Source organism: Thamnophis sirtalis, unplaced genomic scaffold (assembly GCF_051295495.1).
Source record: "Thamnophis sirtalis isolate CommonGarterSnake01/CBP01778 unplaced genomic scaffold, rThaSir2_p1.2 scaffold_6, whole genome shotgun sequence".
Classification (NCBI taxonomy): Eukaryota; Metazoa; Chordata; class Lepidosauria; order Squamata; family Natricidae; genus Thamnophis; species Thamnophis sirtalis.
In genome coordinates, this window is record NW_028261386.1 from 40,710,553 (window position 1) to 40,724,084 (window position 13,532).

At 50.5% G+C, this 13,532-nt stretch overlaps 1 protein-coding gene across 1 annotated transcript; it reads right to left on the minus strand.

The window, feature by feature from the left end:
• Positions 1–3,814: 3,814 nt before the first annotated feature.
• On the minus strand, positions 3,815–10,060 carry SIX3 (SIX homeobox 3). Its single transcript, XM_014052929.2, has 2 exons — positions 8,685–10,060; positions 3,815–5,529 (listed from the first exon to the last, which is right to left on the minus strand). Exons 1-2 carry the CDS (start codon positions 9,506–9,508, stop codon positions 5,337–5,339), a joined length of 1,017 nt encoding a protein of 338 aa, XP_013908404.1. The 5' UTR covers positions 9,509–10,060; the 3' UTR covers positions 3,815–5,336.
• Between the last annotated feature and the right edge of the window lie 3,472 nt (positions 10,061–13,532).

Genomic DNA, 13,532 nt, shown 5'->3' on the forward strand with positions numbered 1-13,532 from the left:
CTTCAATCTACTACCAAGAAATCAGGGGGGAACTTAATAAAATGAACAAGGAGCGTCCTTTGATAAACCTGGGGGGAGGGAATCGGGCCACGAACAATCTCTAGCCCTGCTAAGGAAATCCTCCACTTTCACCTGCTCTTTGTTGGCTACATGGGGGGTCAAGGGAGCGCCAAGGAGCTTTTTCTACGTGGGGAGGAGTTCCCCCCCCCCCAACAAATGCCTAAAATTTGTATAAAACCAGGCAAGTATGTTTCACACCGACTCGGAAAACGTCTACCAGATCCCTGCCGCTACTGGTCTTGCCCTTCTCGCTCCTTCCGACTCGGAGCAAGAACAGGAGAATCGGGCGCGATGGGTCCGATACACCTTTATTTCTCCATTTCCAGGCAGGTGAGAGGCTAACAGCCGACTTAGTGACCTCGAAGGGAATATTGGTAAGGCCACACTTCGGAGCACTTTGCGAACTGGGTTGTTTCAACTCCATTGAAAGCCCTCCCATACACGCGAGTTGCCTTTTTTTGTGCTCCCCCGCACGGTATTACTTGGGAGTAAATTCTCTCCCTTAACTCCGAGAAACGTGCCTGCGTTTTACTCCGGATTCCGTGCGGTGCTTTTTCTCCGTTAAAGTGGGGGAGAGGCCAAACAGCTGCTTTCGTTTATTATTGCCTCCCGCCAACGCTAAAAGCCGATGGGGTGGACAAGGGGCTGAGCGACCCTCCTGAGCACAAGAGCAGCTCCCTCTTTCTTCTGTAGAGAGTTAGCATCAGGAAGTTTCAATCCCTGGCTGTGAGTTTGAAACCGATTGCAAGCCACGCAATTCCAGGTAGCCCCGAGAGAAGGAAAGGGTTAGATTATTAAACAAACCAGGTTCTCGCCTAAACCTATTTTACAACGAAGCAGCATTCAAGGAGGGTGTGTTGGTGGTGGTATTTGGTATTTGGTATTTATTAGACATTTATAGGCCGCCCTTTTCCCTGAGGGGACTCAGGGCGGCTTACAATCAAAAGGAAAGGGAGTGTAGGACAATACAAAAAGAAATGTGCACAAAAATAAATTAAACAGTAAAACTCAACATTCACTCAGCATTCGGGAGGGGCAAAAGTAAACTTATCCCCAGGCCTGACGGGCTAGCCAGTTCTTGAGGGCTGTGCGGAAGGCCTGGACGGTGGTGAGGGTACGAATCTCCACGGGGAGATTGTTCCATAGTGTCGGAGCGCTTGCTCGGAATACAAACTACCATCAACCTCACCCATCCGAGCTGCAAATATTTTCCATCATTTTTAACTGGGGAAGGGGGCGTATTTCTAAGGAGGGAAAGGCAGCCTTTTATTGTACCAGTGAGGGGTGTATGATCTTTTTAAGGTATTTAAAGACTCGAGGGAGCAAGTCCTTTCCTGCCTTGATAGTCTCCTTGCTGCCACGGCTCCGCCATTCCACTTAAGTCATCTCAACTCTCCTGCAGGTTCCTCTCTTACTTTTCAAACCTCCAGCTTTTCACTACGCCCTAAGTCCGGAAGCACAAACTGTTCGCGAGCCCAGCAGGCAGGCAAAGTCGGCGGATTTCTCTTTCTCCCCTCTACTCCCGTTAGGCCGTAAAAAAAAAAAACCAAGAGGGGGAGGCAATGGGAACGATTCAGATCAAGTCAAAGGCTTCGAACTCCCACCTGGCGCTTTCCAGGAAGAGGGGGACTTGGAGCGCCTCGATAGTTTCTCCTGAAATCAGTGGGGCTTCAACCCAAACAGACCACAGCCACCCACGATTTTGCTAGACGTAAATCCAGTAGGATTGACTCTCAAGCAAACTAGGGTTTTGTCCGAGCTAGCAGCAACGTTGCCTCTTTCCCCTTAAAATATTACATCTGCGTTACTCCAGGTCTTCCGGTTAAGAGCACCGGGCCTCCCAAATCAAAGATCTCTTCCTAACACCCCCCCCCCAAAAAAAAAACCCCTCCCCGTCTCACATCAGACGACAAGAGGGAAATATTTCGGAAATCCCAATCGCGTTTTTCGAAATGGTCAAGAAACATTCCAGGCACGTTAGTTCCTTAATCCCAATCAACGTTTCAAAATTGTATTTTCAAGTAAAAACACGTTTAGAATTCACCTCTTCTTAATTCACGCTTGACTAACCAGCCCCGGGCCAAGCCGAAACTTTTGAATGCGCCGAAGGTGACGCAGGACCCCTCTTCGTCCGGGCAAAGAAAAGGCCTTTTCACCGCATTAAGCAGCTCCTGAGGACTGGGGGGAGGAGCCGTAAACTGATTAAGGAAGGAGTTCGTTAATTTGCTTTGGGAGGCTTGTGTTTGCTTTTAAAGCTGCAGACCGAGAAAAACAAAACAAAAAAGCCCACCCATCTTAAACTCTTATTTGGAATTCACCTAAGCAAAGCACAACACCACTGAAAAGGCATGATTTGGACGGAGGGTGGGGAGGATGAGGAAAGGAAAAAGAGGAAGGAAGGAAGGAAGGAAGGAAGGAAGGAAGGAAGGAAGGAAGGAAGGAAGGAAGGAAGGAAGGAAGGAGAACGCAGAACAGAAGGGGAATCTTATGGGAAAGCAGCCCTCTACACCATCTGGGGAAGCAAAGGAGAGGCTATATCTGAGGATACAGCCCGGTCCAATTTGAGGGCTCCAAAGGGCAGGAAGTGGTCTAAAGAGGGATCCAGACCCCCAATGCGTTACCATGCCTTCAAAGTGGGACAGCGCCATGGCAGTGATAGGACCCTTTCTGCCCCCCAATATGCTCAGCAGTCCCAATTTGGGGGTCTCTTCCTAAACAAGGGTAATAATGTAGAGTTCCATGCTGCCGAGGTTGACTTTGCAGCCATAACCTCCCCGCCCCCCAATGCAGGTGAGGTAAGCTCCAGTATCATTTAAGGGACATCCCGTCCTTCTTTGGAGGAATAGTCACGTAAGATCAATCATAAGGAGGACGCATCCGGATGCATCTTTGTCCAAGGACTGTAGCTTGCAAAAGACTTTGCCACCATCCCCGGTATTGGTTAAGGTGCCGGAAGACACTTCCTTGTCCCTCTTGCTGGTCTAAACCAGACCCTTCTATCTATTCCTAGCCATTTGAGGGGGTAACCCCCCCCCCCCGAAGAAAACTGAAGCCTTCTTTGGCCAGGAGGACTTGGCAGAAGTTGGGAGTTTGAGGTCCGCCATTCGCCTAGGAGCTCAGAAGAAGGTTTTGAGACCTCCCAGATCCACCCCTCCCTCATTTGGCCATAGTGTCGCCCCCAACTCCTCTGGCCCCAAAATATGTTTTAAAAGCATACCTACATGTGCCAAAGGCTCACAAGTTATTATACTGGGAGACTTTTCTAGCCGGATCACAATTCACTCTTATCCGGAAGTCAGTTAATGGACTTCAGTTCCAGCGAACTGACTTAGAGTGGATAGAAACTTTTTGCAACCCCCCCCCGCAAGTTTTGCGACCCCCCCCCCCTAGGAATCCTACCGAGCTGAAAGGGCAAGCCCGGCCTAGATCAAACCTTTGGACAATTGGGGCAGCAACCCTTTCTGCTTCTCCTGGGAGTCAGCCTCATCTCGGCCAATGGAGTTGATTTCTCTTACTTTTTAGTAGACCCATCTAGGGTTATGCGGCAAGGGGCCTTGTGGGCTGATCCCCAAAGGATGCTATTCAAGTGGCTTCTGGAGCCGGAAGCCCTATCGCTGGTTAGGAACCTCTTTCCTGAAACAAGCCGGCAGGAATATACCTTTTTAGCATGAAGCCCAGGTGCTCTGCGGGAGGAGGAGAAAGAAGAGCAGGAGACATTTACCAGCAATACAGAAAACACACCAACATCACTAGATAAGAAAAAAATGGAATACTGTATTTGATTTTTTTTTAAGAAAGTTTGTACATAGAGATAGACACGCAGTAAAGGGAACAAGTGGCATAAGCATCCTACGTGAATTTAAGAAGAGACCCCAACAGCTGCTATTTAAATACTCAAAATGCTTTTGCATAAGAAAACTACAGTGGAACCCGAAGCCTCGTTTCTTCTATCACTGAGGTCCCTTTTGAAAACCCAGCCTGTCACCTCCTGACAGCCACGTTTGTGCAAGAAACCCAAGTCAGGGAAAACGTTTCTTTTCTGTCTTTTTTTTAAGAAGGAAAGAGAAGGGAGGGGGAAGGGTGAGGGCAAGACAGGGGACACAAGAAGAGAAGAGCAAGTATCATATACAAGTATTTTCTACACATATATTACAAACTGGGAAAAATGACCTCATCATTAAGATATACATAATTCATATAAAATTTTGAAATAAAAATAAAAATCTGTTACAGTCATAACTATTCTTTTTCCACATTTATAACCAGTACCCACACAGGCAGTGACAGAAGTGTAGAAAAAAAGGTGCTTAGGAAGAAAATGATTGTCTGTTGAACAAAAGAATAACAATTTTAAAAAATAAAATAATAATTAAAAAAAAACCACGACGGAGGAGGAGGAGGAGAGAGGAAGAGAAGAAGGGCAACCAATTGCATCTACTTTAAACCATCACTTGGATTGGGGGGTGGGGGGAGATCAGCAGAGATAAAGGCTGATTAAAACCCAACAAAAAGTGATAAACATTGGTAATTTCCCTCTTCAAAGAGTTCCTTTAAATTTTTCTAAAAGCTTTTCTCTCTCTTTTTGTACAAATTTGATCCGTGTTTTCCTTTCCCGCACCCTAGTCTTTATTATTATTGTGTTCATTTAGTATAGAGAATATTATAGTTTTCCCCAGATGCAAACTGAATCATTATCATGCAAAATGGGTGAAATGCAGTCCATGGGAAAGCGCAAACATTAAAATAAAATTTATAAAAATTAAAAAGAAAAGCGCTCAAATGTGCTTTTGTCCTACAAAGAATACAAATGTCACCTTTCTTTCTTTCTTTTTCTTTCTTTCTTTCTTTCTTTCTTTCTTTCCTTCCTTCCTTCTTTCTTTCTTTTTCTTTTCCCTTTTCCAGTAATAATATTCATAATAGCACAGTATTATCATAATTATTATTTCCCAGCTGCAGCATCAGAAATTCACAACGTTAATTTTGTTTTGTTCCTTTACCCAGTGGATTGTTTGTTTTATTTCTTCTGTTTGCTAAGTAAGGTTTGGTTTTATTTATTTTTAAATTCGTTTTTAAGTGTCTGCTTCTCTTTTTTCGGTTTTCTTTCTAGGGTTGTTCTGAGGTGCCTTTTTTTCTCTCGGGGAGCTGGGGCAGTTCGTCGAGGGAGTTGGGTGCGCGCTTGCTCGGGATGGGACGGCGGGGGCGTTACTTTGCCTTTTACTAGTTTTTGTTTTAATTATTATTATTGTTGTTTTCTTAGCTTTTGTTCCTTTCCATTATCATACATCACATTCTGAGTCGCTGGAGGTTACCGAGAGGATGGATGTCCCCGTCTCGGCTCTTTCTGTCAAACTGGAGACGCTGGTAGTGGGGCTGGCCGCCGTGGACGGAGACTCCGCCGAACTGTGAGTCGGGCAGCCCGGTTCTGACAACGACCGCATGCCGCTCTGTCCGATCGCCTGGTGCTGGAGCCTACAGGAGGCGGGGAGACAAACCAACAGGACAAAACCTTCGCTCAGAAGCACAGCCACAGAGAAAGAGGGAAGAGGAGGAGGCTGGCTCTCAGGCTGGCTCTCGGGCCGCGCAAAGGCGCAGCGCATTTCGGAACCAGTGGAATCCCAAGGCAGAGAAGCTGGGATCCGAGGCCGGCCCAAGCCTTCTCTCCACCGCCGTTTCTCTCCCTCCACCTCCCATCAAACAGGCAGCTTAGCCCGAACCCTGGCGTCTGCTCTGCCTCTCTCCTCCGCCCCCCTTCCTTTTCCGGTCAGACTTCCTCCCTCTCCGCTGCGACCTTAGCTCGCCAAAACCCCGAGCCGCCGTCTGCCGGCCTTGCCACTCCGGTTTCGAGCCGGGGTCGTCTCTCCCGCTATCCCCCCCTCCACACACATGGCTGCCCTCTCCCTCTCCAAAAGGGTTCCGATCGGAAGAGAGAGAAAAACGCAAGCAAAGATCCCTCGCCGTTGGCTTCAACCTCGCCTGTGCGCGTAAAGTGGGGGAACACGAAAACACACACGCACGCACGCACACACGCGGGGGTAGTGAATTTGCATTGGCATCTCATTGACACACGTACGCACGCATATCCCTCTGCCAGTCACTCCCGCAGGCCAGTTTATTTGGAGACCGCGTCTCACTTTCCTCGGTTTCCCCGCCCGCTGGGGCAGAAAGGGAGACCCTTGGGCCTGCTGCTTTGAGAACCTTAAGTTCCTGCTCCTCGCACGGCACCCTTCCACCAGCGGGACAAACCCCCGTTTCGAACCACGAACCGCGTCCCAAAAGGACGGATGGTCTGCAGCGAAGGAGAAGCTCCTTCTCCCCCTCCCCCCCCCGGGGCTTCCCTGGAACGCCACCCAGAAGGAAAAACTGTAATGGGCGCAATGTAAACAAACAGGAAAACAAAGTGACGGGCCTGGCTGTTGGGGGGGAGGGGAGGGAACATCTGCGAAGCGCTGGCGCGTTCAGCCTCTGCACAGCCGGGAGAGAAGAAACTCCCGCCGCTCCTCCCGGTTGCTTTTCTGAGAGGGCTGAGGGGACGGTTGAATGGCTCCCAACCGTCTTCGGAAGCCCCGCATCGCCAGACAAAGGAAGCCGGGCTGCCGCGGTTTGACCGAAGCCGGCGCGGAAGAGGGGATTCCGACTCATCAAAACTATCCGGCAACCGGCAGAGGCTTCTCAACGCGACCCCTTACTCTCCAACTCGGTGCAAACTGCCTTAAGAACCGCTGAAGATTTAAGATGGGGTGGTGGGTGGCCGGGTGGGGTAGGGAATATGCATCGCGCCCTTCCCGAGAGAGGCCGCGAGGTTGTCTCTAATTTAGTAAAGGGGAAGATGACCGACCAAATCAAATAATGAAAATAAAAACGTCCGTGTTGAACCTTCAAATCCTTTTTAAGAAGGATCTGGGGATATTTTTAATTCTTTTTTTTTCACCCGGCCGTGAACTGTTTTTTAAAAATAGAACCGCCTTGTCGTTTCCAGTATATTTGCTTCAGCGTTTATTACTGCTGCGACTGTTTCTGTTGTTATTATTCGATTACTTATTTTTCCCCCCTCTTCCCTTTTACCTATCTTTTACATTAATCTCGACCAGTCAACCCAAATATTCACAACTCTCATGTGGAGTGGGGTTAGATGCCTTCTCTGTCCCAAATGCAACTGAAAAATAGTTGTACGGCAGTATTTCACTTTCTTTATTTCCCTGCCTCGGAATTTGGAACGAAGTTTAACAATATAAACAAAACACAGAATTAGAAAAAAAGTCAAGTTAGTTGTTGTTTTTTTTAAAGGAAGGATTTTCTCTCCTTACATTATTTCATGCAACTTACACCTTTTAAATTATTTTATTAAAATAATGTAAGCCTTCTTAATCAATAACCAAGCAAAAAAAACACCTACAACCCTCGAATCATATAATAACCTAATAACGTTCTAACATCTAATTGCCTACAAAGCCGCCCTATATATTTATTTACACACTCATAAACACGCTGCAGTCAAGCTATCTGGACCCAAAACAACCTGCCTATATGTGGGGAAGAAAAAACAACTTTGAAAACTATTTTAGATGCTTTCCTTTTTATTTTATTTTTATTGGTACAGTCCTATCTTTTGCTCTCTGCTCCCTCCCGTTCTTATTTTTGACGGCATTAATGAGAACAAAAGAAGAGCGACGGCCCTTTTTTTCCTTTCAGAAGCTCCCTCTCCGAGAAGGGGACGTCTTTCTCTGTCTACTCGGAAGTAAGAGGCAGTGGGATCCGGAGACCTTGCTCCCAGAGTCCCACCGCAGCGCTGAAAACTGGGCCGGCGGGGAGAGAACGGGAAAAGTCCTAGACCCAGATCAATAAAGGGCAGGCGCTTTCCTGCTGCAGGCAGCTCGGAGGTAGCTGTTGTTTAGCTGTTACTCGCATTGGCCGTTTGCCAACCCCGCCACAAAAGAGAGAAATGCGCCTCCAACACAGGCAAGGAAAATCCGAATGAAATGGGAAGAGCGGCCCTTTCCTTTGTACCGGGCCAACTGAGCCGGGGAGAAAGAGGCTTCCCCTCCAGCCCCCGGCTTTGATACGACTCTGCCGTCCCTAGTTAAAACTGGTGGCGAGAATTAGGCACCCGCCGGTAAGGCAAGAAGACGCGCTCTCTCTCACACACACATACACACAATCACACATACACATACACATAGAGACACATAAACATAGAGAAGACGCGGGTCTATTTTTTCGGGGAGAAAGGGCATCGGGGTTGAAAGCAGGGGGAGAACAGGCTCAAGGAAGACCCCGGGACTTTGGAATCGGCTCCCAGGCGAAATCCCTTCGGGCCTAAACTGAACCTGGCCTTGGACCTCCAGTCCCGGCCGATGAGAAAGAGGCAAAAGAAGACCAAGGCAACCAAAGAGCCTGGTTGCACCGCGCCCGTTTCGGACTTGAAAAAGCAACCGGCCTTCTCCTTGAGAGGTCGCGGCGGACGCTAGTCTCTCTTTTGGCCAGTTTTCTTAAGGGCCTCCGTCTCCTTCTCCGGCCCGAAGTAACGGGGGGAGGGATGCAAGGTGTGTGCGCGAGCTGTCGAGGTACGCATTTTCCCTCCCCCCCCCCATCACCCAGTCCCCGAGAGTTGGGGCAGCCCCACTGACCTGTTCTTGGCGGCCGCCGCCCGGTCTCTCTGCCGCCGGTTCTTGAACCAGTTGCCGACCTGCGTGGGCGTCAGGCCGGTGGCCTGGGCCAGTTCCCTTTTCTTGCTGGGGTTGGGGTAGGGGTCCTGGAGGTACCATTCCCGCAGGAGGCTGCGAGTCCGTTCCTTGAAGCAGTGGGTCTTCTGCTCGCCGTCCCAGATGGTTCGCGGCAGGGGAAACTTCTTGCGGACGCGATACTTGTCGACCGGCCCCAAGGGGCGTCCGCGCAGCTTCTCGGCTTCCTGGTAGTGAGCCTCCAGCCACATGGCCTGCAGCTTGCCGTGCGACTCCTTGGTGAACTTGTGGTTCTCCAGGATGTGATAAAGGTCTCGGAAGTTGCCCGTGTGGAAGGCCACCACCGCTCGGGCCCGCAGGATGGACTCGTGCTTGTTAATGGCTTCACATGCTCCGGGCGCTACCGGCAAGGACCACAAGAACCGGCCCAGCCTCTCGATGTCCCCCGTCTCCTCCAGCGTCTCGCAGACACTGGCCACTTGCTCCGGGGAGAAGTTGAGCGTAGGCAGCTGGAACATGGACGGCTCTTCCGGGGCTCCCCGCGAGGCGCCTCCTCCTCCTCCCCCGCCGCCGCCACCGCCACCGGCCGCTCCGGCGCTGCACCCGGTGGCGGCGCCGCCGCTGCCACCGCCGCCGCCTCCAGCTCCGGAGCTGCTGCTGCTGCCACCAGTGGCCAGAAGAAGCGAGCGGTGGTGGTGGTGCGGGTCGCTGGGGAAGTTTGGCAGAAAGAAATGGGTGGGATAAAGCTCTAAAGGGGATCGGAACACCATGGGACCCAGCCTGGAGGACGGGGGAGGGGCTCGAAAGACAGAGAGCGGGCGAGGCAGAGGGGGAAGGAAGGAAGGAAGGAGAGGAGGACGAGAGAAAGGAATCGGGATCAAGGCGAAAAGAAAGGAAGGCAAGAGGCAGACGGAGGAAATGAAAAAGAGGAGAAAGAGGGGAGGGAAAGGGGGCTCACGCACCCCACGCGCATCCACACCCGCATAGAGACCCTCATCCGAACCCAGACATGCACACACACGTATACTCACACTCCCCCCGCGCGCACACACTCACTCCCACCCACCACCTTTCACACGCACGCAGGACACTCGCACTCACACACCCTCACCCACGTACAGGCGGGCATCTGCGCACCGGCTTGCTAGCTCAGACACCCACAGGCACACGAACTACACACGCACACACGCACACACCTCCAGAGCCAGAGCGGCTGCCGCCGCCGCCGCGGCGAAAACAGATTCAGTGATTCGGCCGCGATCGCCCTAATGACAACAGCCTCATAATATCTCTCCTAAATCCACCGTGAGTGCAGCGCCGAAGCATTTTGTTTCGCTTTTCTATTGGCCTGGCGGGTGTCGTTTGGCGTCGCCATAGTAGCGCCCTGCCAATCACTGTCAGCCTTGCCAATCATCGGGGACTACGTAAGAGAAAGGGCTCTTACCGCTGCGCCCAAAGGCGGGGAGGAGGGGAGTCGGAAAGCAGAGGGAGGGACGGACGAGGAGGAGGAGGAGGAGGAGGAAGGCGAAGGGAGGAAAGCTTGGGCGCATTGGTGTGTTAATCTTGGCAAGTCCTAATCTGAGCACTTCCACTTCTCTCGAGGCGTCTCCCCCTTTCCACTGGCAGGTCTCCCCCCCCCCCCACCAACCGCCTCCCCCACTTCCCTAAATAAATAAGGCAATAAAATGTACAAGGGCAGGCGCTGCTACTTCTCTGAAATCAGATCCAGGATTAGACTCCGAAGCTGACCGCGGCTTTTAAGGGAGCCCCTTCCCCTCGTTGGGAAGAGAGGAAAAAGGAAGGAAAGGGGCTGGGGGATGGGGAAGGAGAAGGAGACGATCGGGGCCAAGTGGGGATAAAAGGACTCCGAAGGGAAACGATTTACACATGATTTGCACGTAGTTGCCCTTCATTCTGCCTATCTGAGCACTAATAGCGCCGGGGAAGAAAAGCTAGATGAGATCATTAGGCCCATCCTCAGGCCGCTGACCCCGCCGGGAGCAAACCCAAGATGGGGGGTGGGGGTGGAGATGGGGTGGGGGTGGGCGGTTGCGAGGCTCGAAGCGAAGAGCGGGAGCTTCCTATCTTTTCTTTCCCTCTTTTGCTCCCCCACCCTACCCCTGGGCTGGGATTTACAGAGATAACTTCCAAGGGAAACTTTATCCCAAGTCTGGGCTTTGGGGCTCTCGAAGCAGAAAGCGCTTCTCCCAGGCAAGCCTGGTTTGGAAATGCCGGAGCAGAATCGGTGAGGAGGAAAGGCCCCGATTCCTGGAGGCCGGACCGGGCGGGGTTCGTGGGCCAAGCCCCCCACCCCGTTTACGAGGCAGAACTTGACTGAACGGCCAACCTGCCCAAATTGGCCTCCAGAAGCGCCGAGCCTCTTTGTATGGTTTGGGTCAACTTCTATTTGGGAACAGCCCAGAAATTGTATCTCTGTAGAGCAAGAAATACTCCCCGGTAAAAACCTAAGGCGGAGAGGGGCTGGTTGCTGGATGGCGCCTTCGAAGTCTAGCTTTGATTTCCCTGCTGCTTATTTTGCATCCCTTTCTAGCTCTGTTCTCGCAAACTCCCTTCTTGGCTGTTTTGTAAACTCACAGAATGTTGTCTAGGCGTTTTACACCCGGCCGAGCAACTACGCATCTCAACCATTACTTTAGATTTCGAGTTCCCTTTAGTTCTCAGTATTGTTTAAAAAAACAAAAAAAACAAAAAAAAAACAGAAGACTAATAAAGAGTAAAGAGTAGTAAAATGCTTCGTAAAATATTTGTTTAAAAATCTTCATATTATTTGTGCATGTTGTATGTGCGTGTGTATCGCGCGCAATGCATATAAAATATATATAGAAGGTGAAACCAAATTGCTGAACTCTTGACATTCCCAACAGCTAAGCCGGCCTTCTGTGGTTGCCGTCCGCCTCCATTTATCCTTAGGTGCGTTGCTTTTAAGGCGATTTTAATCGGCATCTTGAGCTGGTAACTCCTTTGTTTCGTTTCGGCGGCGATGGAAGTGTGATTTACAGAGATTTGTACGGGTCATGGATGTCTTTCCATCCTTACTGTGTATATTTAGACAGGACTTTGGTTGGTGTTAAAAAGTGTATATTTTGAATGGGTTCACACACAGTAGCAAACAATAGGGACATTGTCCAGGCATGTAGAACGCGTATTGAAACGCAGCATCCAGACTTCTCCTAATCTGCCCTCAATAAAGCTGAAATAATTATCCTAAGCCGCCTTTCTAGAAGTAGGGGGAAAAAATCATGGAGGAATTCAAAACTTGAAGAAGAAAAAACAACCCAACAACTTTGCTCTGCATTCCGATGCAGATCTAGAAGGGCGACAGGGAAGAGAGGGGGGGGTGGGTGAGACCGACCAGCAGTCCAAACTCCTTGCAGTCATCAATAGGGTGGCAGGAGGGGGAGGGAAGAAGTTTTGTACAATTAAAATGGGAAAACCTCGCGTGACTTGGCCTATTTGAAAGATACATAATCATCATAATTCGAAATGCTGCCGAGGAGAGAGAGGGGGGGGAGAAAGGGGGAGAGAGAGAAAGAGAGAGGGGGGGAGGGAGAGAGAGGGAGAGAAAATGAGAAAGGGGGAGGTGGGGGCCTTAGCCGGACACCCAAACTGGCTGGGATCTTTTCACCGAGCAGCTTCTCTGAAATAAATGCCAAGTGGCAGATGAATAAGTCCAGTTGGGAGAGCTATTGGACTGGAAGATCCTGCTGACTGGATTAGGCGTTCATCACTCTTCCACCAACCTGTCAACAGGGGTTCATATTCCCAAGGAAAACAGCCCTTAAGTTTTACTGATGTGCTTTAACACTTCTGTTAACAAACTAGACCGGCGGCGGGTCGGGAAGGGGCGGGTGGCGCTTGATACCTTCTCACCCAGCCCTCTTGTCCCTGTCCCGGTGTCAGGTTTCCATTTAAACGCAGAACAGAGAGATTTTGTCGAGTTATGAACAGCAGGGATTGTCCACCCAAGTGTTTTAGCCAAAGGTTGGGAAGTGGGAGCAAACTTTCTGTTTCGCCGAGGGCAAAAGGATGAACAATACAGCTCTGGGGAAAGAGGACACCTGCCTCGGTCGGTACCTTAATGTTTCAGTCGGCTTATTTGAAGGATGCGCGCGTGTGGTTTAGTGTGTGTGTGTTCATACACACCTTGTCAGTTACAAGAAGCTTCTGAGAAAAAGTCAGTCTCCAGGCGGCATCCCTACTCTCTGCGCAAGGGCCTCGGGAATTGCACTGACGTTGTGGATCCTCCGTATGAACTGTAGAGCGCGTTGGCCCCGGCTCAGTTCTGACCTCTTCCGAAATTCAGAATTTTTTTAAAAAAACTGTTTTTCCATGTAAAGGAGGTGTGTGGGGGGGGGGGGGGAGAGGAGATTCCAGGCCCTGAGATCTAAACGAGGTTTGCCGAATTGCGAGCACTTTTTCAACAGCATCTGCGTGAGTTTGACTTGGGCTTCATGGACAGGGGGGACACAAAAGTGACAGGCACCCCTATAAGCAACAAAGAAGAAGGCGGAAGCGTTTCAAATACAGGGACAAATGGCACGCGAAGTTGGGCTTATTACTCTTTTCTGCAGCGGCATCTCCTCGCTCTCCTTGGTCGAAAGATGCTACCAAATCTGGCTTTTCTGTCTCCCTCACCCATCCCACCAAGAAGGCTTGGCCCACCCCCACATCCACCCTTCCAGTCCGGTCGTATCGCAGTAAATGGGCAGCACCAGGCTTGCTTAGCGCCGCCACAGCCTGACCTGAGCGATTCCGAGCTTAAAACAGGCTGCA

Bases quoted from the DNA above. Each gene is read 5' to 3' on its own strand.
- SIX3 (XM_014052929.2), bottom strand. From the start codon at position 9,508: ATGGTGTTCCGATCCCCTTTAGAGCTTTATCCCACCCATTTCTTTCTG. The intron at 5,530-8,684 runs GTCAGTGGGGCT...CGCCTCCTGTAG, and splicing joins GCGGCGGCCGCCAAGAACAG to GCTCCAGCACCAGGCGATCG.